General features: G+C 38.3%; 1 protein-coding gene across 1 annotated transcript in view; it reads left to right on the top strand.

Annotated features, from left to right (window-relative positions):
- STK32A (serine/threonine kinase 32A) overlaps positions 1-26834 on the top strand; it is a 171553-nt gene that overhangs the window by 42801 nt on the left and 101918 nt on the right. Inside the window, exons 2-3 of the mRNA XM_004384932.1 lie at positions 9580-9635; positions 10703-10854. Coding sequence (XP_004384989.1) covers positions 9580-9635; positions 10703-10854 — 208 coding nt within the window. The remainder of the gene's footprint in view (positions 1-9579; positions 9636-10702; positions 10855-26834) is intronic.

The following is a 26834-nucleotide window of genomic DNA, read 5'->3' as shown; positions in this document are numbered from 1 at the left end:
CATAGAAAATCCCAGAGACTCCACAAGAAAGTTACTAGAACTAATAGAAGGGATTCAGCAAAGTGGCAGGTACAAGATCAACACACAAAAATCAGTTGGGTTCCACTACACTAAGAAAGAAAACTCCGAAAAGGAAATCAAGAAATCAATACCATTTACAACAGCCCCCAAAAGGATAAAATAACTAGGAATAAACCTAACTAAGGGCATAAAATACTGATACAAGGAAAACTATAAAACACTATTGCAAGAAACCAAAAGACACCTACGTAAATGGAAAAACATTCCATGCTCGACCTTGGACACCATTTTAACTCAGTACTGAAGTCACTCCTGAGGTTCACCCTTCAGCCAAAGATTAGACAGATCCATAAAACAAAATGAGACTAAATGGGCACACCAACCCAGGGGCAAGGACGAGAAGGCAGGAGGGGACAGGAAAGCAGGTAATGGAGAACCCAAGGTTGAGAAGGGGAGAGGGTTGACATGTCACGGGGTTGGCAACCAATGTTACAAAACTATGTGTATTAATTGTTTAATGAGAAACTAATTTGCTCTGTAAACCTTCATCTAAAGTACAGACAAAAAAAAATTTAAAAAAAATAATGAAAAATAAGAGCCTAATAAACACTCTGGAACCAAAAAAACTCAATAACCGAAACAACAACCTATATTAAGAACTCAATGGATTAGATGCAGATTAAGAAATATTAAATAATTAGAAAATAGGAAAGAAGAAACTATCTCTAATGGTGCAAGGAAAGACAAAAGATGAAAAACAGAATATAGGAAAATATATATACTAGTATATAAATTTATATTATTACGGGTGTATGCATATATATGCATATGTGTGTACATAAAGGGTTGCTATGAGCTGGCATCCACTCGATGACAATGAATATGTACATATATGTGTATGCATATATAACTACATACACTTATGGGTATTTATGCTAAGGAAATGGCATGTATATGTGTGCCAAGATATTCACAGATTTCCTCAATGTCATGATTTGTAATCACTAGAAAAACAGAAACATTGAAAATGTCCATTATCCATACAATAAATACATTATCCTCTGTAGCACCAAAAATGAATGAACTCATATACTCCTAACAATACAAACAAATTGGAAAAACAAAATGTACAGTGAATGAAGTCATACATACGCACACACACACACCCACACACACAAAAGAAAAACATTCCATACTCATGGATTGGAAGACTTAACATTGTGAAAATGTCAATATTACCCAAAGCAATCTATGGATATAATGCGATCTCAATCCTAATCCTAACAACATTCTTCAGTGAAATGGAAAAACTAATTTCCAATTTTATATGTGTCATGGATTGAATTGTGTCCCCCTCAAAATATGTGTCAACTAGGCTAGACCATGATTCCCAGTATTGTGTGATTGTCCAGAATTTTGTCATCTGATATGATTTTTCTATGTGTTGTAAATCCTACCTTCATGATGTTAATGAGGCAGGGTTAGACGCAATTATGTTAATGAGGCAGGACTCAATCTACAAGATTAGGTTGTGTCTTAAATCAATCTCTTTTGAGATATAAAAGAGCGAAGCAAGCAGAGAGACAGAGGGACCTCATCCCACCAAAGAAATAGTGCTAGGAGGACAGCATGTCCTTTGGACCTGGGGTCCCTGCACGGAGAAGCTCCTAGACCAGGGGAAGATTGATGACAAGGACCTTCCTACAGAGCCGACAGAGAGAGAAAGGCTTCCCCTGGAACTGGCACCCTGAATTCGGACTTCTAGCCTCCTAGACTGAGAGGGAATAAATTTATCTTTGTTAAAGCCATCCACTTTTGGTGTTTCTGTTACAGCAGCACTAGATAACTAAGACATTATGGAAAGGAATGAGGCGCAAAATAGCTAAAGCAATATTGAAGAAGAACAATGTAGGAAGCCTCACACTTCTCAATCTCAAAACTTACTATACAGCCACAGTAATAAAACAGCCTGGTACTGGTTCAATGACAGACACAAGACCAATGGAATAGAATTGAGAACAGCGAAGTAAATCCATCCATCTGCAAGCAGCTGATCTTTGACAAAGGTCCAAAGTTCATTCAATCAGGAAGAAACTGTCTTTTTAACAAATGGTGCTAACAAGATTGTATATCCATTTACAGAAAAATGAAACAGAATTCATACCTCACATCATGCACAAATACTAATTCAAAATTGATCAAAGACCTAAACGTTAAAGCTAAAACTACGAAGTTCCTGAAAGATAACATAGGGACAAAAACTAGGGGACCTAAATTTTGGCATAAATAGCTCATCAAGCACAACTAAAAAGGTACAAACAACAGAAGATAAATTAGATAACTGGGACCTCCTAAAGGTTAAATACTTATGTTCATTAAAAGACTTTATAAAGACAGTAAAAAGAGAACGTACAGACTGGGGATAAAATCTTTGGCAACGACGTATCTGACAAGGGCCTAATCTTTAAAATTTCAGCAACTTAAAAGACAAAAAATCCAATCAAAAAACAGGCAAGGGACATGAACAGACTCTTCACCAAAGAGGACATTCAGTCAGCCAACAAATACATGAAAAGATACTCGCGATCATTAGCCATTAGAGAGATGCAAATCAAAACTACTATGAGATACCCTCTCACCCCTACAAAAATGGAAATGATCCAAAAAACAACAAATGCTGGTGAGGTTGTGGGGAGATTGGAACTCTTATACACTGCTAATGGGATTGTAACATGGTACAACAACTATGAAAAACAGCTTCCTCAAAAAGCTGGAAATAGAAATACCTTATGATCCAGCAATCTCACTCTTAGGTATAGATCCAAGAGATATAAGAGCAGTGACACGAATAGACATATACACACCTATGTTCATTGCAGCATTATTCACAATAGCAAAAGTGTGGAAACAAACTAATTGCCCATCTACGGATGAGTGGATAAACAAATTGCGGTAAATACTTGCAGTGGAATACTATGCAACTATAAAGAATAATGAGGAGTCTACAAAACGTAACATGGATTAATCTGGAGGACGTTATGCTGAGCGAAGTAAGTCAATCAGAAAAGAACAAATATTGTACAGTCCTACTATTATAAAAAGCCAAGAACAGATATACATACAGAAAGCAAGGTTCCTTGATGGTTACCAGGGATGGGAGGAGGAGGGAGGCAGAATCACTTTCTAGATAGTAGACATTTGTTATTTTTGGTGATGGGAAAGGCAATACCAAATATGGGTAAAGTCTGCACAGCTTGACCAAGGTAAATGAAGACACTAAAACTACACAAGAAAAAGGGACAGTTTTGCTAAATGTATATTAAAAAAAAAAAAATTGCCTTCAAGTCAATTCCAACTCATAGCAACCCTATGGGATAGAGTAGAACTGTCCCCATAGGGTTTCCAAGGAGCAGCTGGTGGAACATATACAATTTTGCAACAGTAATAACAAAAAAAAACATGAGTATGGTTATATAGGTAGATATGTATGCATATGTGCATTGGAAGACATATGCAAGTACATGCACATGCACGTACAGATTTTTCTGTAGGCATATGTACGTATATGTTTGTGTGTGCTGCATATATATCCATATATATAATAACACATGTAGGGGGCACGATTATGGAGACTTCCTAGACATATCCAAACAACTTGTGGGATTGGTTTACTAGGTTAAAAGGCTTAGGGCCATAGTCTTATGGGACAACTTAGTCAATTGGCATAACAATTCATAAATATAATGTTCTACATCCTAGTTTGGCGAGTAGCGTCTGAGGTCTTAAAAGCTTTCAAGTGGCCATCTAAGATACAACAAGGAAACCAACATCTCAAAGAAGAAACTAGTCCACAGGACTAAAAGCCCACACGAACCATGGCCTCTTCTAACCTGAGACCAGACGGAACTAGATGGTGCCCAGCTATCATTACTGACCAGTCTGACCAAAGGCACAATAGAAGGTCCCGGATAGAATGGAAGAAAAATGCAGAATAAAATTCAAATTCCAAAAAAAGGCCAGACCTACTGGGCTGATGGATAATAGAGGAACCCCTGAGGCTATCATCCTAAGATACCCTTTGAACTTGAAACTGAAGCTACCCCTGGAGGTCACCTTTCAGCCAAGTAATAGATTGGCTTATAAAATAAACAATATCATCCATGAGTAATGTGCTCCCTTAAACAATCAACTATCTAAGACCAAATGATCAATGTTTACCCAAAAGCAAAGATGAGAAGGCAAGGAGGAGATGGGAAACAGAACAAACAGAATGGAAATAATGAGAATTTCACACATTGTGAAAATTGTAACCAATGTGATGGAACAATTTGTATAAAAATTCTTAAAATAGGAATCTAATTTGTTGCATAAACTTTCACCTAAACTACCATAAAATTAAAAAAAAAAAACAGTTTATTTCTGTCACTTTTCTAGGACCTGATATTTGGGAAATCACATTAATTTAGGAAGTTTTGCTAGGAGAAATTTACCAGAAATATGGCATCTAATTCTTTATTATTTTCATTAAAGCTGCAGTGGTTTATAAAGAGACATGATTCATGAAGTGGATTAATATGCCAAGGGGATTTGGTGATTTTTAGATTCCTGCTTATGTATCATCACAGCATTCTAGGCTAAACTTAAAGTAGAAAAAGCACACTGAGTCATTGAATTCACTAAAGATAAACTCTTGTTCTCGCAAATAAATCCTTGTCTGTTTTTTTTAAAACACGTTCATGGTACATAATACATAGTTTGAACTCATGAGTTTAAGGAAATAATTGCCTTGATGATTTCAGCGTAAAATTCAAGCATTAATATGAGTAAGCAAGGAAGGTGCTTTCAGGGTTCAGAATTGTTCACAGAACGCACGCTTTATATATATACATATATATATAATTGTACTTTAGATGAAGGTTTACAGAGCAAATTAGTTTCTCACTAAATAATTAATACACATATTGTTTTGTGGCATTAGTTGCCAACCCCACAATATGTCACACTCTCCTTCTCAACCTTGGGGTCCCCATTGCCAGCTTTCCTGTCCCCTCCTGCCTTCTTGTCCTTGCCCATGGGCTGGTGTGCACATTTGTCTCATTTTGTTTTATGAGCCTGCCTAATCTTTAGCTGAAGAGTGAACCTCAGGAATGACTTCAGTACTGAATTAAAGGGGTATCCAGGGACCATACTTTTGAGTTTCTCCAGTCTCTGTCAGACCAGTAGGTCTGGTCTTTTTTTGTGAGTTAGAATTTTGTTCTACATTTTCTCCACCTCTGTTCGGGACCGGCTATTGTGATCCCTGTCAGAGCAGTCAGTGTTGGTAGCTGGGCAGCATCTAGTTGTGCTGGACTCAGTCTAGTGAAGGCTGTGCTAGTTGTGGCCCATTAATCCTTTGGACTAATCTTTCCCTTGTGTCTTTGGTTTTCTTCATTCTCCCTTGCTCCAGATGGGGTCAGACCAATGGAGTGTCTTAGATAGCTGCTCACAAGGTTTTAAGACTCCATACACTAATCACGAAAGTAGGATGTAGAACATTTTCTTTATAAACTATGTTATACCAGTTGAGCTAGATGTCCTCTGAGACCATGGCCTCTAGCCCTCAGCCCGGTAATTCAGTCCCTCAGGGAGTCTGGATGCGTCTATGAAGCTTCCATGACCTTGTCTTGGTCAAGTTGGGAACTTATACCTTATTTGCAATCATGGAATGATTTCTTTTTTAAAAATCCTTTTAGGTAGCATTTGAATTAGAAAGTAACATTGGCATCAGGTTGCTTACAAATAATATAGATCCCTCAGTAAATACTGGAAAATGAAGAACTGACAAAGGCCTCAGAGAAGTGTTTCTCAAATTATTTTGATCACAGTCCACAGTCAAAATATATTTTACTTTATGACTCAAAGCATATCTACATACATACATAAAACTGAAACAAAAGTTTCGGAGGCAATATGATTATTACTACATTTGAGGCATTCTGATGATTTCTATTCTATTCTATTCCATTTGAATTTTTAATGCAGCTCTTGATGACTGAATTTGTTTCGTAACCCGGTAATGGGTCTTGACTCACAGTTTGAAAACACTGCCTTAGAGGACTCAAATGCTCACACTGCCCATATTTACCTTTGTGCTAATAGAGATGTTTGAACTAACCACTGTGCAAGTCTCTGTGGAAAGTTCAAAGATTTATGCCTTCAACTACCTCAAGTGAGGAATTTTCTGAGGTGCCAGGGAAACCAGGGTGAGCAAAATGATACCTCTGCCCTCTGAGAGCTTGTGATCTAGCGTGTGAAATAGACTCAGATCTCATGGAATGTTGGAAGATAAACGCTATCACTTGAACAATCTATATTAATAAACACCTTTTTTTAGGGCTTGCTTGGTAAAAGGTGTTTTCTTCTTATCTTGGAGCGTAACTCCTGTTTTTACACATTAGAAAATGGAGGCTCAGAGTGTTTAAGTCATTTACTTGAAGTCACATCATTATCGTGATTTTATAAAAGGAAAGGAAGTGATGATTAAATCAAATTATATAACTATTTCAACCCTCAGAAGGCTGGGAAAGACCTTAACAGGGCCCCTTACCCATCTCTCTCTTCTTCAGGAAGTGCTAATTTAATTACTTGTGACAAAAATGAGACCAAGTATGTCTTTTAAAGACATGATGGGTACCTTCTGATGTTTAGTAATCTTTTCTGAGTAAACTGTTAAAACCCCTTATTTGGAATTTTACTAATCTAAATTCTTATTTTAAAAACTAGGAAACAAAGTTAAACGTGGTCTCAGAAAACATCCGGATATTAAAGATTGTCATCTGTCAAGGAAATTCTATAGTCCATTGTTCTCATACCAAGCATTCCCTGAGCATTGACCTAAGAGAACAAGCTATCTATAAACTAAATATCTACTGCTTCTAACTTCTAGGAGCTGAAGTTTTAAAATGACAAATGTGGAAGATCTTAACTTTAAAGCACTATTTGGTGGACATCTGTTCACATAAGGTCCCTGGATGGCACAGTTTGCGCTCAACTACTAACCTAAATGGTGGCAGTTCAAACCTTATGCCAGGCTCCACAGAAGAAAGGCCTGATGATCTGCTTCTGTAAAATTACAACCAAGAAAACTCTATGGAGCAGTTCTTCTCTGTAACACAGGGTCACCATGAGTCAGAATTGACTCGATAGCAATTTTTTTTTTGATACATATACATACATATATATATATACCCTCATATATTAGATATTTGTGCTCTGGAGATTAGTTCTTCCTATAAACTTATAGGTGTAATTGCTCCCTACTTGGGAAAATTCAGATAATTTCCATACAAAAAAGGGTCCCAGTGAGAAAATAGATACGGAAAATATTTTAAAAGTAGATCCTCAGACAAGGTGCTAAGTACATATAATGAAAGAATAGCCTCTCTAACAAATGGTGCTGGATGCATACCACACACCGTGTACAAAAATTAACTCAAAATGGATCAAAGACCTAAATGTAAGAGCTAAAACCATTAACTCTTAGAAGGAAATCTAGGGGTTTTGCTTTGGGACCTAATTTTTAACAATGGATTCTTAGCTATGACAACACTAAAAGTACTAGCAACAAAAGACAAAACAGATAAATTGGACTTTATTAAAATTAAGAACTTTTGTTCAACAGAGGACTTTAACAACAGAGTTAAAAGACTACCTAAAGACTGGGAGAAAATTTGGGGGAAGCATTTACTGGATAAGGGTTTAACATTCGGAGTATATAAAGAATTCCTACAACCTAACAAAAAGACAAAAAAATCAAAAAATGAGCAAAGTATTTGAATAGACATTTCACCAAAAAGTATACAAATGGCAGACAACCACATGAAAAATTGTTCAACATTATTAGTCATTAAAAGAAAGAAACATTGCTGTTGAGTCAACTCCGACTCATAGTGACTGTATAGGACAGAGCAGAGCTGCCCCACAGGATTTCCAACGAGCAGCTGGTGGATTCGAACTGCTGACATTTTGGTTAGCAGCTGAGTTCTTAACCACTGCACCACAAAGGCTCCAAAAAAATACTACCTACAGGATACAAACCCATTGTGATTCGATTCCCACTCACAGTGATCCTATAGGGCAGAGTAGATCTGCCTCATAGGTTTTCCAAGGTTGTAAATCTTTACAGAAGCAGACTGCCAAATCTTTCTCCCGAGGAGCAGCTGGTAGGTTTGAACCTTGGACCCTCAGTTAGTAGCCAAGTGCTTAACCACTTCGCTACCAGGGCTGCTTACATTAGTCATTAGGGAAATGCAAATCAAAACCACAATGAGATACCACTTTATTCCTACTAGGATGGCCAAGAAAAAAAAAAATAACTGTATATATATGGAAAACAACAAATGTCGGAGAGGATATGGAGAAATTAGAACCCTTATCCACTGCTGGTGGGAATGCAAAATGGTATAGCTGCTGTGGAAAACACTGAATCAAAGACCTAAATGTAAGGTCTTTGTAAGGTCATCAAAAAGTTACACATAGAACTACCATATGACCCAACAATTCCACTCCAATATATATACCGAAAAGAATTAAATCAGGGCTTCAAACAGATACTGTACACCAGTGTTCATTGCAGCACTATTTACAATAGCCAACAGGTGGAAACAGCCCAAATGCCCATCAACAGATGAATGGATTAAAAAATGTGATATATACATACAATCGAATATTACTCAGCCATAAAGAGAGATGAAGTGTGATACAGGCTACAACATGGATTAACCTTGAAAATATTATGCTGAGTAAAGTAAGGCAATCACAAAAGGACAAATATTGTATGATTTAGCTTATAAATGAAATATCTAGAATTGGCAAATATATAGAAACAAAAGCTTATTAGTGGTTACTAGGGTTGGGAGAGAAGAGGAGAGGGGGAATCACTGTTTGGGAAGCATTGAGTTTACATTTATGGTGATGAAAAATCTGGCAATAATTATTGGTGATAGTTGCACAACACGATTAATATAATCGATATCATTAAATTGTACAGGTGAAAAACACTGAGTGGGCAAATGTTGTATTATATATATTTTTATAACAATTTTAAAAAATAAAATTAAAAAATAGATCCTCAGTCGAGTCATGTTCACATAGGACGAGATCTCTGTGTTACTTACTGTCTGTACTCAGAGATGCTTCTCTGGACTTACTATGTCAAATCCTGTTATGTGCTCTTTAGAGTTCCACACCCTTTTAACATTCAGCAGGAGTTTTAATTTTTCATTTATTTCTGTGACTGCTGAGCCCCTAAGAATCTGTTTTTATGGAGCCTAACTAGACTATATGTTCCATAAAGATAGAGATTCTATTTTTACTCCTCTCCAGCACCAACCATTATGATCGGTACATAATAGTGTTTAATAAATCTTTGTTGAATGAATGAATTGTCATTTTAAGGTAGTCTAGAATACTGTTTTAAACAAGATACTTCAGTTTAGCCTAATCTTTATATATTGTTTATTAGTTACTAAGGAGAAATTGATAATCACTCATGTGTTCTTCTTTTTGTTTGTTTTACAGTCGGCTTTGACCACTTTGAAATTTTGCGGGCCATTGGGAAAGGCAGTTTTGGGAAGGTGAGAACCGAATGATCAACCACCAGCAGGGTTGTGTAACTCAGGGAACAGAGGGTCCAAGAATGTTCCGATTATTGAGTTACTGGAACCACAAAGAGAGATAATTCAGAGAAGATGTTTTTATAGTGGATTTTTATAAAAGTTTCACCACAATTTGAGGAAAGTGTGTGACAGGCAGCTACATAAGGAACATAACCGTGTTCAAAATTATCTCATTAAAATCAAATCTGTTCACTCTCATTAGAGTTCAAGACCGTTCCCTCTAAAGGAGAATGATGGTTCAGAATCAGTTATCAAATTATATCAGGTCTATCTCCAGTAATAGTTATCTTGTCACTGTAAGAGTTCTTTTCATGGGGGAAAGAAGCCACCTGATTTCTCTATTTCTTTTTCCCCAGTTATACCATGTCTTCATCTTCAAAAACCTACCATGAAAAGATAGACATACAGTCAGCCTGATTTTTTGTTAAGAACCTTCTAGATTCAGACTCTGATTATTAATTTCTCAATGGGGACGTGTTTTAAGGGGGAATAATATTTCGTAATTCACGTTGAACTTGCATTTTAAAATCATCTGCTGTCTACTCTATCAGGTGTCAAATGGGTCTCTAGAATTTCTAAAACATATACACCGTATTTAATGTGTTCCCAGTGCTTCAAGTCCTTTTTGGTTATATCACCTGTGGTTGTAAACAGAAATTCTTTACACAATTATTGGTCATCTTGACAGCTTAGCCGTGCCCATTTCAGGCACTGAAAGCAGGACTATGGATTTCATTTGTAATTGGAAGATTCCGGAAGCGGAGATATTTTCTCTAAAATGCTGTCTATTAAAAAAAAAAAAAAAGGCAAACTTGTTTGAAAAAGCAACAATTCAGGAATTGACCTGGTGCCGGGGAACAAAATGAAATGTTTACTCTTAATTCAGAGCTGAGTGATAACTTTAACATCAGAGACTTTGCAAATGTTAAGGCACACAAGTCATGCTAAAGAGCTAGCCTTGTTCTCTCTTTTATGTCATCTCCCATTGTCTCCCCACCCGCATTCACTCTGGTTTACACCATTAGGTCTGCATTGTACAGAAGAATGACACCAAGAAGATGTATGCAATGAAATACATGAACAAACAAAAGTGTGTGGAGCGCAATGAAGTGAGAAACGTCTTCAAGGAACTCCAGATCATGCAGGGTCTGGAGCATCCTTTCCTGGTTAATTTGTGGTAAGCGGTTTTACTGGACCTCTGAACGGACACGCTCTCCCCCTCGCCCTCTCGCTCAACCCCAAGTACTGTTACTTAAGTGGATTTTGATTTCTAGGTGTTCCTTTGCAAAATCTTCATTGGGATCTTCCTCAGTGGCTTTTATTCTTCTGTTACTTTGGCTTTATAATGAAGCAAAATTTGTTTTATTATCACCAGTAAATACTACTTGGTTCAGTTGTCACAGTGCCTTTTGTCCTTGAGCCCAATATTATGGTTAAAGCACTGTAATTAAATGGGCTCACAGGGACTGAATTTGAATATCTTATCATTCATTAGATACCTTTCCCCATTAACTGTAGCAGCAAGGTTTTTGAGTACAATATGTGGCCTTTTTGGCTGACATGAGGTTGATCATTAGAATTTGTGCATAGTACACTGCCTTTAAAATAAATGCCAACAAAACTGCTTTCTTTGCAGCATATTTCTTAAATAGCCACATATATTCCTGGGAGTTGAAAAAGGGGTTAAAAAAAAGAAGCTAGGTGCCATCCAGTTGATTCCAAGTAATAGTGACACTATAGGACAGAGTAGAACTGCCCCATAGGGTTTCCAAGGCTGTAATCATTATGGCTGCCACCCGTCTGTCAGTTTGTCATACTGTGGTGGCCTGTAAGTTGCTATGATACTAGAAGCTATGCCACCGGTATTTCAAATACCAGCAGGGACACTCATGGTGGACAGATTTAAGTGGGGCTTTCAGACTAAAGCTAGGAAGAAAGGCCTGGCAGTCTATTTCTGAAAATGAACCAATGAAAACCTTCTGGATTACAACAGAACATGCAGATTTGCCTCCTTTAGACACGTCATCAGGAAGTTATCAATCATGTTTGATGAAGTAGAGGGCCAGCGAGGGTGAGGGAGACCCTCAGTGAGATATATTGGCACAAATGCCACAACAACAGACTCAAATGTGCCGACATCCGTGAGGATGATGAAGGACTGCGATAATGTTTTGTTCTTTTGTACGTAAGGTCACCATGAGTCAGAGTGGACTCCAAGACAGCTATCTATCTAATCTTTGCAGAAGCAAACTGCCACATCTTTCTCCAGAAGGGTGGCTGGTGGCTTCAAACTGCCGACCTTTTGGTTAGCAGCCCACTGCTTAAGCACTGTGCCACCAGGGCTCCTGAAAAAGGGGTAGGTGCTACCTTTTTCCACTAATAGATTTGAACAGAACTGAAGCTAACTTATGTCAGTGGTAGACATTATGTGCCTGTGATCCTCTCTGAAAGCCATTATCATAATGCAAGGCTGAGAAAATGGCTAAGAAACTTGCAGTATCTTTTACCTCCTGGCTTTTTCTTTGCATGTGGAGGTCTTTAATGTGTCTTCTCCATTTTGCTCTACACTTTAATGCATCCATTATGTTAAGAGCCAGTTCTTAAAGCTAATTCAGTATGACTGTTATTTAAATATGCATACCAAGCCGTTCTTACTAGCAAAAGGCGAAAAGGGGGCGGGGGGAAGGCCTTTATTCAGAGAACGCTAATAGAAAAATAGTAAGAGATTTTACTGTGTGTTTAGGGACATCCCTCTGGAGGAATCAGTGTATAAAACCCTTCTCCATCTTTCTTTAATTAACACAGTTCACGTAATATACAATTTGCTCAAAGCCTCTACACCACCGTTGAGAAGAAAATGGTTCTGTGTGACTTGGAAAATAGGTCTATTATAGTTTATGCACTGCTCCAACATGGTAGAGTCTAATTTTGGCTTAGTCTCAGTGGATGTAATCAGTATTTTAGAGAGGCCTATTCAACATGCTGTCACTTAAAGAGTTAAAATGCATGCAGCTCACTCTTTCCCATCCTTAGCAATCATGAAATTGCCTTTTCTGCTCTCTTCCACTTTGGGAGTGACAAGGTGCTGTCACTTCACAGCCTCCCTTTGTTCAAAGTCACATTGTCCTTCTTTAAAAGTTCAAGCAACTAATTTTCTCCTTTTAAAGCAAGAACCCTTCGAAAGAAAATAGTTTTCATTTTTGCCCTTTCATGCCTGTCTCCCATCGCTAAATGGATAAAGTAGAGTTCATTCTATTCTTATTTTTTAAAGAATGGATGTTACGAGGATTTAGACTGGCCAAAGTTTAGAGTCTTTGCTATTTTCTAATTCGGTGTAATTCCAGACAACATGCTGTTCCCCACACACACCGATCTGGGATGTATATCCTATTCTTCACTTCTCGCACTGAATCTCACACCTGAACGTTGGGTACCATTAGCGGTGATGGAAGAGGGAAAAGAGACACCCCCCTGAACCTCCTTGAATGATTTTAACATCATATTCAGTACTGGAAATTGGGAGAGAGCATTGCCAGAAGTGAAGCTGAAAACCCTTTTGTCTTTCAAACCTCGAGACAGAAATCTTCAGAAAACATTTCTTCCTTCTAATAAATGCTTTCTGCCTTAGTTACTAGAGCATAGTGAATGTACGTGAATATTTCTACAACTATTAAGCACCTTGCAATGCTTCTGGCAGTGTGATTGTGAGTAATTCACACTGTATCATTCTAAGACACGGGTAAGGTTCATGTATCTAGCTTACAGTGTTATTTTTATAAATGGAAATGACAGTAAAGTGCTAGGCCCAGTACCCAGCACATAGTGTCTTACAAATGTTAGTTCTTTTCCTTTCTTGCTCCATTAAGGTGCAGCATTCTGAACATGCCTGTCACTAATGAGCACACCCACGCTGACATCCAAAAGACACATTAGAGTGGTGCTTGGCCCCAAGGCATCATGGAGAAGGGGTGTGTGTGTGTGTGTGTGTGTGTGTGTGTGTGTAGAGAAGTGTCTTTAATTCTTTATAAGAGCATATGTTGTTCGTTTTGCTTTTGTTTTTCCATCCTCATTCTGCAAATCAAACAAAACAAAGCAAACAAAAACATTCTGAATATATTATGTCCAAGATTTTTGTGTCCTGGGTTTAAACATTGGCGTCCTAGTGGCACAGTGGTTAAGAGCTCAGCTGCAAACCAAAAGGTCGGCAGTTCACATCCACCAGGCGCTCCTTGGAAATCCTATGGGGCAGTTCTACTCTGTCCTATAGGGCCGCTAGGAGTCGGAATCAACTCTATGGCAACAGGTTGGTTTTTTTTTTTTTGCGGGGGGGGGGTGGTGATGGTGGTGGTGCAGGGAGGTTAACTATTAGATTTATCTTTACATCCCCAATGTCTCAAGAGCTGATTTTCTTGACAAGCATTGTATGATTAATAACAGGCATACTTTCTCTTAACTCCTGTCGCCTTTGTGTACTCTACTGATATGCTATGTGGGCCTCTTCATACTGCTTCAGTTACCTTCTCATCCCTGCTCAAAATTCCCCTAACCTCTGGGGATGTGATTGTTCAAAAAATTCTGGCTATCAGGCTGAGGGAAAAACACAAACGTTTTTCTTTTTTTTAAGCAGGTTTTACCCTAACGTTAGTAGTTTGTGTGTGTATGTATGTAAGTGTATATATATAATATATATGCATATAGATATGATGTTTGAATATTTTCCTGCTTGCTGCAGTCAGTTTGAAAAACAAGAAAAGCACGTCGAAAAATGAAAATTCTTCAATAATTCTCACCACCTTGAAACAACCACTGCTGCTGTGTTGGTGGGTGGTTTCCGGGAACATGTCTGCATCTAGGTTTTCAGTTTCTGATCATGCGTTGGCCCTATTCATTCTTTCATTCATGCATGTATATATTTATTGAGCATCAGAAAGAACTCAATATTAAGGCTGCCAGATAAAACACAGGACTCACAGTTATGTTTGTATTTCAGATAACAGCAAAATTTTTAGTATATGTCCCAAATATTGCATAGGACATATTTTTTTCCTTCAAATTATTCATTATTTATTCATATTTCAAATTAAACTGGCAACTATCTTGTATTTTTATTTGCTAAATCTGGCAAGCCTAGTTCTAACCCGAGTTATAACAGGGATGGGGGTGGTGTAACGTGGTGAGCAGGAGCTAGCAGAGACCCTCATCTGACTTTATCAAGTGTGAGAAACTGACAATTGACACATAAATATATAAACTGTGAGAAGTGCTTGAAAGGACTAAGCACTAAAAGGTGTGTGTATGTGTTTCCTGGGGTGGGTGGGGGGGCCTCATGGCGAGAAGTTAACTAGTCTGAGGGCAGCAGTGTTAAGGATGGAAGAACATTCTGAATTTAAATTCAACCTGACCAGCCTACAGGGACCTGACCCCACTTAGGAACACAATCTTCAGATGTAGGCCACATTATAAAGCGAAGGCTGCCAGACAGGGCTGGAATCCAGGAAAAGTAAATAGAATCTTCCTGCAAGTCGGCTGTTAACAAAGCCCTGGCAAACAAATGGGCCCCAGTCATTCCCAGCACAGCCGGGTCCCCAGGTGGCTTTTGTTAATTGAGATTAAGCCTACAGCTGCAGACAACTTCTCGGGCTCTTCTCTCTCCTCACCCGTGCCCCTTGACCTTGTGAAAAAAAGGGTCCACCTGGGGCTTCAGGAAATTAGCAGACAGTTGTCTGTTTTAAGTGGGAAGGTTGTACTGAGAGTGTGAAAAGGGGAGCTGGTCAGACAGTTGAATACAACCTAATCAGCGGGTCCATGGAAACAACCCCATCATCATCTGTGCCTCTGAGTAGCAGTGTTTCTTCAAGGAATCTTAGCGTGAGCTTCACGGCCACGGCATCAAGAAGAATAGCTGCCTTATTAATCGAGTTCTGTTACTTTGGGTTTTACAAATATTATCCCATTTATTCATCTTACAGCCTTGGTTGATAGGGATTATTATTCTCATTTTACTCCTGAAGAAACTGGGGCACAAAGAGCTTGAGTAATTTCTCCAGAGTCACACACTTACAGAGCCAGGACTCAAACCCAGGAATCCTGTCTTCAAAGCTCCTGCTCTTTCTGTTATACTGTACCTTCCCCTATTGACATCTTTGAGGCTCCCTTACAGAATATGTAAGGGAAACAAAATATTTCATTTATTGTCTTTTGCACCCCAGACGAATACAAACTTCACAAGGACAGGGATATTTGTCTGTTTTGTTCACTGCCTCATTCCCCAGCATTTACCAAAGTGTCCGGCACATAGTAAGTTCTCAATAAATATCTTTTGCATGAATAAATTTATGAATCAAGTGAGTTAGTGGTAGGACCAGGCCTCTGGCTTCTGGTCAGTTACTCCTTTCCCCATCATACCACTGCCACCTCTTGCACACTCATGAACACACTCTCGTGTAATCATGCCCACTCCAGCTTTTCAGCAGGCCCTGGAGTCTATTTGAATCGTTGCTCCACCACTTAGTAACTGTGAATCAAGTAAGTTATATGTTTTTCCTATTTGCAAATTGCGGATGATAGCAATATCCATGTCAGAAGGCACTGCTCTGAATGATAAGTAAGGATATGTATATAAAGAACCTCACGCATAGGTACTTAATAAACGATGACTTTAACAAGCAGCAGAGCCCTGGTGGTGCACTAGTTAAGAGCTTGGCTGCTAATCAAAAGGTCAGCAGTTCAAATCCACCAGCCGCTCCTTGGAAACCCTATGGGACAGGTCTGTTCTGTCCTATATGGTCACTATGAGTTGAAATGACTCGATGGCAACAGGTTTAACAAACAGCTGAGTGAGAACCCTCCCAGAGATGGAATATTGTCTCTACTCCATGGCCAGAGAATTGCATTGGACAAGTATACCTGAGCTTGAGCTGGCCTGGGCATTAGAAAATCTTTTTGTTCTAAATTTAAATTTTAAATTTAAAAATATGTATATTACTTTTCCCTGAATATAATACATAGTTTTTATGTAACATATGGAAACACAGAACATTCTAATAAAAGTAATAAAGATCCAAATTTCATTATCCAGAAATAACCATTGAGTTACTCTGCTGCTATAACCAATTGCCACAAATTTAGCGGCTTAAAGCAAAACAGATTTATTATCTTACAATTCTGGAGGTCAGAAAAGTCCACAATGGGTCTCATGGGGCTAAAATCAAGATGTCAGCAGGGCTGCGTTCCTTCTGGAGGCTCTAGAGGAGAATTTGTTTCCTTACCTTTTCCAGCTTCTAGAGGCTGTCTGCATTCCTTGGCTCGTGGCGCTGTTCTTCTCTTCAAAGCCAGCAGCACAGTATCTTCAGACCTTTCTCTGACTCTGAACTTCAGCCTCTTCCATCTTTTAAAGATTCTTATGATTACATTGGGCCCACCTGGATAATTCAAGCTACTCTCCCCATCTCAAGAGCCTTAATTTAATCATACCTGCAAAGGCCCTTTTGAAATGTAACACAACATATTCACAATTTCTGGCAAGTAGGAGATGGACATCTTTAGGGGGGTATTGCTGTGCCTGCCACAACCAGTATTGTTTTAGTGTGGTTCCTTTCCATCTTTTTCTTTGTTTTTCAACATAGTTGACTATTTTGCTGTCTATGCCATTTGTAAGCTTTCTTATTTCAAGCATTTTATTGTAATGATTTCTCACATTATTGAATATTTTTTGTTATAATTTTTTTTTTTTTGTAGCTGTGTAAAATGCGTATGTTTTCTAGGCATAAACGCTCTTTGTTTCTTCCCAGTACGTATTAAAGCTTGTTGTTAGGATCATTAGCATTTGTGACTCTGGGATGGCAAATGGAGATTCAATGAGGGCCCAATTACTTCAGTCACACAAATTGGAATTAGTAGGGATATGAAAGATCATCTTAGGAGGTGCACCTTCCCCAAACACCCAAACACATGTACACACACACTAAAAAAAAAAAAAATTGCCATCGCGTCTGGCTCATGGCAACCCATGTGTTGCAGAGTAGAACTGTGCTCTGTAGGTTTCACGGCTGTTACCTTCTGGAAGCAGATCACTAGGCCTTTCTTCTGAGGCACCTCTGGCTGGATTTGAACCACCACACTCTTGGTTAGTAGCTAAGCACTTAACCATTTCCACCACCCAGTGTCCCCTACAAGCATACTGCAAAATCCTTAAAAAGAAGTAGCTCTCCAATCTTCAAGGACCATATAGTCTTGCCTATAAGGCAAGAATTAGATGCATTTTATCAGCTTTTGTATGCAACAAACTGCCCCTAAACGTACTGACTCATACCAGTAAGGGTTTATTATTTCTTTTGAGTCTGTGGGTTGGCTGGGCGGTTTTTCTGTTCTGGGACATCTCGAGAGGCTGGATAAGATATAGGAGTCAGACATTCTAGATCACCAAGACTTGCCCTTGAAGACTAGGGCTAGCCTAGTCTTTTTCTTCAGGTAGTCTCTCATCCTCCCATGAGACTAGCCCAGACTTGTTCACATGAGGATGGAAGGGTTCCCAGCAGCCAGAGGGGGCAAGCTACATGAGCATGCATTTTTCCAGCCTCTTCCTATGTGACATTTTTAAATATCCCATTGACCAAAGCAAGTCATGAGGTCAGGCTCAGATTCAAGGGGTGGAGAAATAGACTCCATCTTTCGACAAAACCATGATGTGACAAAATCACATCACAAAAGGCCATGAAGAGGAATCACTGTGGCCAGTTTTGCAAACAATCCGCTACAATATGTGAAATAATTTTTTTAATAACAAAATTATTAGGTAAATGGCAGAATTATGTACACGGCAAGAATTCAGATCCACAGGAGGTAATTAAGTACTTATAGCTCTAAGGAAGGCTTCAAGGAGAAAGCAGTCCTTGGGTATGACCCTGATGAGCTTAGATAGGAAGAGAAGGGAGGGCAGTTCCTGAAAAAGAACTTGGCAAGGAAGAAGAATTATAATGTGTCTCATACATAGTAATTGTTTGATACATATTTGTTGACTGACTCATCAATGGAGCAATGGACAGGAAACTAAACCTTTATAATTCAGACATTCATTTATTCACTCTTCCATATTAGAAAGGGTTTTTTGATTGTAAAATACAAAAACAGCCAGTAGAAAAATTAAGCTGAAAAAAAAATTCATTGAAAGGATATGGGATAGTTTACAGACTCAAAATCAAAGCTGAGGAAGCAGAACTCAGGAAGGTTAAGGACAAAAGCATTTCTGGGAATCTAGGTAGCAGGAACTAATGGACAGGCTGTTAAGGCTGTCTCAGCTGGAGTGAATCAGCTCCAACCAATTTTCTAATCTTGTGTCGCCCACTCAAGATTCAGAGTCCTGGGAGAGAATCCAATTGGCCTTGCTCTGAAAACATGCCAGCCTTTTGGCTAGAAGAAAGAGTGAAATAAATAATGCCTCCTGGATTGTTGGCCTGAGCAACTTGGTGAATGATGGAGTCATTCATGGAGATGGGGAGATCTGAGGAGCAAATTTATTGTGAAAATCAAGAAACCTCTTTTAGCTGTGTTAATTTTAAGCTGCATCTTAGTCATCCAAATAGAACTGTTGAGTAGGTGGTGGATCAGGAGCTCAAAAGAGAAGTCCAAGATCCAAGGAGAAGCCCAGAAGAACCTGAATCTGGGACTTATTGGCTTACAGATGCTACTTAAATCAGGGACTTGAAAGGAGCACCTTTGAAGAGAGATTAGATCCATAGAAGAAAAGTGCCAAGGACTAAAGACCTAGAATACTCCAATAGTTCTGGTAGAGGAGGAAGACTCAGGAAACCAGACAAGAAACAGCCAGCAAGCTAGCAGTTCAGCTAGGGGTAAATTAGGAGCAGGGTTGGATTACCCAATAAGCAAGGTACCCACCGGCTCAATTGTGCCTTCCCACCAACCTGCAGTGAACAATTTCATCTGTCCCCCACTGCGTCAGATATGTGGTGAAACCCATGTGAAGTTGCTCACCACAAATTTAAAAAAAAAACAAAAAACAAACCCATTGCCATGAAGTCAATTCTGACTCATAGCGACCCCGTAGGACAGAGTAGAACTGCCCCATAGGGTTTCCAAGGAGCAGTTAGTGGATTCGAACTGCCAACCTGATTGTTAGCAGCCGAGCTGTTAATCACTGTGCCACCAGAGCTCCCACCACAGATGAATTACAACCCAGAAAACCCTATGGGGCAATTCTACTTTGTCACACACATGAGGTCACCATGAGTTGAAATAGATTTGACAGCACCTGACAACAATAACATTTTATGTATGTATATATATGTATATGACGAAGTACATAAACAAGTTTGAATGCCAAAGGGTATGAACCAATTGAGAGGAAGGAATTGCTAATGTAGGATAGAAGAGGATGACTGCCAGAGTGAGGTCCTGAGCTGGTAAGAGGTGTGTGATTCAGGGCACAGATGAAAGGGCTGACCTTAGGCAGAAGCAGGGATGCTCCTTGTACTCTACTAGAAGAGAAGACAGAGTCTGTAAGTGTATGTATTTGTGAGCTGGTAGATTTGTTGGTGGGCTGATGAACTAGTTCTCAGGCCATTGTCTCCATTCCCCCTATGGTGTATGAGGTCATCAATTGAGAATGAGGAGTGGGTATGGTATAGGAAAGAAAGGCTTCCAGGTGAATGAAAATATGAAATTCATAGGGAATTAGAATAGGATTTTCTGAGTATCCATTTGAGACTTGTGGTTATAAATGTTGAATGAATCCAATTAACTCAGTTTGAATCCACCACCTGCTCCTTGGAAACCCTGTGGGGCAGTTCTACTCTGCCCTATAGGGTCGCTGTGAGTCAGAATTGACTCCCTGGCAATGGGTTTTTGGTTTGATGCTAAAATATTATATGTATAATCTTATATATCTTCAAAATTATTTTGTAAGTAGGAACTTTTTTTTTTTTTTTTTGACCTCTTAAGAGTAAGCTGATGTTGAGAGGATCAATTTCTTGCCAAAGCCACAAAACTTGATGGCAGATTCTGGATTCCAACTTCTACCCACCAAATTCTCTAAAACCTGCAGTGTTAGTTTATATTTCATTTTAATGGTCTTTATATATCTATCATTATGTCTGCAATTCCAAACCAAACTTAAAAATTAAATAGAACACAAAATCAATACAAAACATATAAAGTCATTTAACCTGATAAATGGTACTTTTTTTAGTGAAGCAGAATCACCCCTTGTACCTTAGTATTTACATATGTTATTCAGGCTGTGAATAACCACTGTGCTGTATTCCTGCTTCCCTGGTAGAGTTTCACCTGCTGGATATCAGTAACAGAGACGGATAGAAAAGATCCATGGAATAGGGGCAGAGGCAAGAATGATCAAAACATTTCTGAAAATGCAGTTGGTCTAGTTTGACCTCAAGTACTTGTCAGGTGAAGGGAAGTAGAGTACATTAAAAATTAAAAGGCTAGGAGGAGCCCTGGTGGCACAACGCTTAAGAGCTCAGCTGCTAACAGAAAGGTTGGAGGCTCGAACCCATCCAGTAGCTCCACAGGAGAAAGACCTGGCGATCTGCTCCTATAAAGATTACAGACAAGAAAACTCTATGGGGCAGTTCTACTGTGTTACTGAGGTAGCTATGAGTTGAAAATTAACTCAGTGGCACCCAACAACAACAGGAGAAGGCCATAAAGACCAAAATAAGAATATGCATTTGGTGATAGTGCTGGGAAGTCCTCCCCCTGCCCTGCAACGCTGAGATAGCATAGCTTGGTCGGAAAGGAAACAAATTGTTTTTCTGGCTACGAGAGGCAGAGAGGTAGGCAACACCCTGTGCCAGATGAACTCACTGCGTCTCTACCTCATCCTCTCTAGAGACATGTCCAGTCAAAGTGTGTGATTCAGCCTGTCCTGGACCTCTCTCGTCCCAGCCAGGGCCTGCCCAGCCCCTCTGAGTGCAAGATCCTGTCAATGACTCGAACTCGCCCTGCTTAGATTGTTCTATGCACTGAATGCACGGTTCTCCTGGAGCACAAAAAGTATTAATTTCCTTTTTTTTTTTTCTGGACCCCTGATAAGTTCTATGGAGAAAGAGTTTGGTTTGATTGCTCCTGATCATCGTCTGAGGATGTGTCTTGGCTTTCCCTTTCCTATAAGTAACAATATGTTGTTACTCCCCTCTGCCTGTTTACCGGGCATATTATTCTCTGAGGTTAATGTCTCAAGAGATTCTGTAGAAAACAATAATAGCCAAATTTCCCCCAGAGAAGCTTCATAAATAACACCTCCAAAGTCAGGACAGATGAGCTGGCAGATCACAAAATGGTATTTCAAGCTCTGTCCAGAGAAAGGTCAGGACTGGAGAAAAAAGCAATGGCTACATCAGAACAGCAGTAAAATAATCTGCAACTTGTTATATGTGATTAAAAAAAAATCACCTACCATCTTTTTCATTGCATAAGTATTGGATTTTTGTGCATTTTATTTTAGGCCATAGTCCGTGGTTTGAATCAGGCAAGTATATGTGTTACTTTCTCTGAGATTTTTGTGACCCCCTATAACCAAACTTAGGTCCTTGGATTAGTCTCCATCACAGCGTCTTGCACTTTTCTTTTATAGCTCTTAACCATATTTTATAACTATGTATTGGCTTGTGAAAATATTTGTTTACCTTTTATAGATGAGTGGCTTCAAGAAGAGGGCAACTATGTTCTTAAGTTTACTGTTTTATCCTCAGCGTCTTGCACATGGTAGATAATTTCACACAAAAAAATTTGTAAAATGGCCGTTTACTATACAAGCGCTCATTGCATACCAAGCTACATGCTGAGGAATGGCGATCAATATGGAGATGAGGAAGGCACAAGATCCTCAAATTGTCCAGTCAAGTGAGGAATTCAGGCAAAAAAAAATGTATATATATATATATATATCAATGGTTACAGTATAGTATAATGCAGAGCAACCATATACAGCTAGGTTTCTAGAGTGTTCTGTAATGTAGAAATGACGGGGCACTTTGGAAATGCAGTGGGGGAAGCACAGAGGGGTGACATCTGATTTACGTTTGGCAAAGAGAGCCAGGAAAGACTGAAGTGGAGGAGAGATAAGCTCATATCAAGAGCCTTTGTTTCCTGAGACTTACATAAAAGTTTCTTCTGGTTAAAAAGAAGCTTTAATGAACATTTATTATAACTATATATGGTAAAACCAAAAAAACCCACTGCCGTCGAGTCCACTCTGACTCGTAGTGACCCTACAGGACAGAGTAGAACTGCCCCATAGGGTTTCCAAGGAATGGCTGGTGGATTCAAACTGCAGACCTTTTGGTTAGCAGCTGAGCTCTTAACCCTGTGCCACCAGGGCTTCACTATACACGGTAGTTCCTCCAAATTCATTCTACCCACTGACAAAACAATCTACTTGAACTCTAAATTATACATGTTTATGAGTTTTACATATGCTGTTGTTGTGTGCTACCAAGTCGATTCTGACTCATAACAACCCTATAGGACAGAGCAGAACTGCCCCATAGGGTTTCCCAGGCTGTAACCTTTACAGGAGCATACAGCCAGTCTTTTCTCCCTTGGAGCTATATATTGGTGTTTAATCTGGATATACACACAAGATACACAAGACAGGATGAGGTTTTTTAAGTATTTTGATGAGGGCATTTAAAGTGTGTTTTGTATTTGGAGAACTTTGTAAATCTTCTTATGAAACAGGAGATAAAGTATTTCATAAGTATCAAAGCTTTTTGCTCTGCTGCTGGGTTTTTCTGAAATTAAAAACTTCTGGAAATTTGACAACATACTCTAGAGAGAGAATTTGGGGAAATAAACATATATTGCTGGTGGGATTTCCAAATGATACGCTCCCTTAGAGGTAAATTTGGCAATATCAAGCAAAAATTACACTTTTACCCTTTGTTTTAATAAACATTGGTCTTAGCAAACCCACTTCTAGGAATATATGCCAAAGTTAGACTGGCGAGAGTACAAAAAGACATATGCATGAAGGTTTTCACTATTGCACTATCTGGAATAGCAAAACACTGGAAACAACAACCTGAATGTTCATCCACAGAAGATAGGTTGAGTAAACATGTGACTTCCATAAATTGCAGCATTACTCACCTGAGAACAGGAATGAGAAATATTTCTATATACTATCATAGTGTGCCTTCCAAGGTATACTGTAAGGTGGAAAAAGCAATTTGGCCCTAAATTGATCTACAGATTCTACACAATCCCTATCAAAATTCCAACTGGATTCTTTGCAAAAATTGACAAGCTGATCCTAAAATTTATATAGAAATTCAAGCAATCCAGAATAACCAAAACAATCTTGAAAAGAAACACAAAGGTGGAGGACTCACACTTCCCCATTTCAAAACTTACTACAAGCTAAACAATGGGGTACTGGCATAAGGATAGACAAATATATAATTGGAATAAAATTGGGAGTCTGGAAACAATTCCTAACATTTATAATCAACCGACTTTCAACTAAGTTTCCAGGGCAATTCATTGGGAAAAGAATAGTCTTTTCAACAAGCGGTTCTGGGACAACTTGATGGCCACATGCAAAAAGATGAGAATGAGGTTGAACCCCTGCCGCACACCATGCACATTTACTCAAAATAGATCATAGAAATAAATGTAAGTACTAAATACATAAAACTCTTAGAAGAAACATAGGAGTAAATATTTGTGACCTCAGATTAGGCAGTGGTTTCTTAGATATGATACCAAAAGAACAATCGATGAAAGAAAAAAGAATAGATCAATTAGACATCATCATCATTAAAAAAATTTGTGCTTCAAAGACATCATTAAAAAAGTGAAAAGACAACCCACAGAGTGGGAGAAACTTTTTGCAAATCATATATCTGAAAAGGGACTTATAACTAGAATATATAAAGAGCTCCTACAACTCAATAATAAGACAAATAATTCAATTAAGAAATGGGCAAATGATCTGACTAGACATTTCTCCAAAGAAGAGAGACAAATGGCCGATAGACATGAAAAAGTGCTCCTCATCATTACCCATCAGGGAAATATAAAACAAAACCACAATGAGATACCTATTCAGAACCACTAGGATGACTATAATCAAAAAGAGAGACAATAACTAGTGTTGCCAAGGATGTGGAGAAATTGGAACCCTCATACACTGATAATGGGAATGTAAAATAATGCAGCCACTTTGGAAAACAATCTATCAGTTCTTCAAAAGGCTAAACATAGAATTACTGAATGATCTAGAAATTTCATTTTTAGGTATATACCCCAAGAGGAATGAAACCATCTGTCCACACAAAAACTTGTACATGCATGTTCATAGCAGCATTAATCATGATAGGCAAAAAGTGGGAACAACCTAAATGTCTATCAACTGAAGAATGGACAAATAAAATGTAGTATACCCATATGATGGAGTATTATTTGACAATAAAAAGAAATACGATACTAATATATACTACATCATGGATAAACCTTGAAACATTATGCTAAGTGAAAGAAGCCAGTCACAAAGGACCACGTATTGTATGATTCCATTTATGTGAAATGTCCAGAATAGGCGAATCCATAAAGACAGAAATTAGCTTTGTGGTTGTCTATAGGGTCTTCCAGGACCGGGCAGTGTTTCGTTCTGTTGTACATAGGGTCTCTATGAGTCGGAATCAACTCGATAGCAATGAGTACAGCACAGTCGTAGGGCTGGGGAGAGAAGGTTGAGGGGAAGTGGGAAGTGACTGCTAATGGGTATGGGGTTTCATTTTAGGGTGATGAAAAATGTTCTAAAATTAATTGTGATGGTTGCACAACTCTGTGAATATACCAAAAATCATTGATATGCACATTTGAGGTGGGTGAATTGCATGGTATGTGAATTATATCTCAATAAAACTGTTATAAAAAAAAAAGCCAAGTGGAGAAAAGGTGTAGCGTGCCACAGGTTGTTTACAAAAGAGGTGATGTATTTTATACAAACACACACAAAGTAATGATAAATCATAATTAAAAAAAAAAAGTTACCAATAGGGGAAAGAATGGATTAGAGAAGATAGAACAGGACAGAAGCTAGACTTTTCTTAGTTTACTTTGTTTTGCAGATTGAGTTTTGAAAACATGTAAGTATTTTATGTAACTCTAAAACAAAATTAAATTTTTAAAAGCAGTGCCTAAATGTAAAATGTAAAAATGAAATAAGTAACTTGAGTGTATATACAGTTTGTGACATAACCACACAGAGAAGAACTATTCCAAGTGACTTCCAAACAGTAATTTTATTGTATATCATTAGTGGAATATACTCTAATGACAAAAGAGAAGATTAAAAAAAATCTTAAAATATTTTCAGTGATCTTATTGTTGGAGGTAATGTTAATATTGCTATTGTGAGAGTGTTGTATGTGTATGGTGGGTTAAAGCAAACAAATAATTATATTGGTGTCATTCAGAACTGGGACTGGTGTAATACTGATGAGGTTAAGAATTTCTGTAGTCTTGAATATAAATTGAAAGGATCATTCTGAACTAATGATGTATGCATATTAAATTTTTATATGCATATATACATTATATCTGTATCTATATATACTCCTAGCTCTGTTTATTGAAAAGACCTAGAAACAATGACAATCCAATAGCACTGAATCCTTCTACCACCCAGACTGTCTGGAGCAGGAAAATGTACACAATAGCCAGGGATATCTTTTCACACCAGAAAGTGATGAAGCTGTCAAAACCTACCAGGCTCCTGTCAAAAGAACACATGATCCAACTTGACTATGTTCCCACTGGCCAAAGAATAGGTGTTATGAACTGAACATCAAATGGATGATAACATCAAACCCGTGAATTGATTATCAAAAACAAATTATTGATCACTTTCGGAGGATTCTGGGTAACCAACAAATAATTTTGAAAATGAGTAAATAAAAGAAACACTTAAGCATTTGTCTTAACCTTTCCTATATGAGCTGTACTTCAAGGTAATCACAAAAGTTATGAAAGCAAATTTTTCTTTATAAAAGTACTCAAGCTGGGGTAGAAGAGGAACGATAGAATTCAAATTTCACAACTCCTAAGAAATTATCGTGTTGGCGAAGAATATTGAATATTCCGTGGACTTCCAGAAGAATGAACAAACCTGTCTTG

This window comes from Trichechus manatus, unplaced genomic scaffold (genome assembly GCF_000243295.1).
Source record: "Trichechus manatus latirostris isolate Lorelei unplaced genomic scaffold, TriManLat1.0 scaffold00130, whole genome shotgun sequence".
NCBI lineage: Eukaryota > Metazoa > Chordata > Mammalia > Sirenia > Trichechidae > Trichechus > Trichechus manatus.
This window is presented reverse-complemented; position numbering and strand designations above follow the sequence as displayed.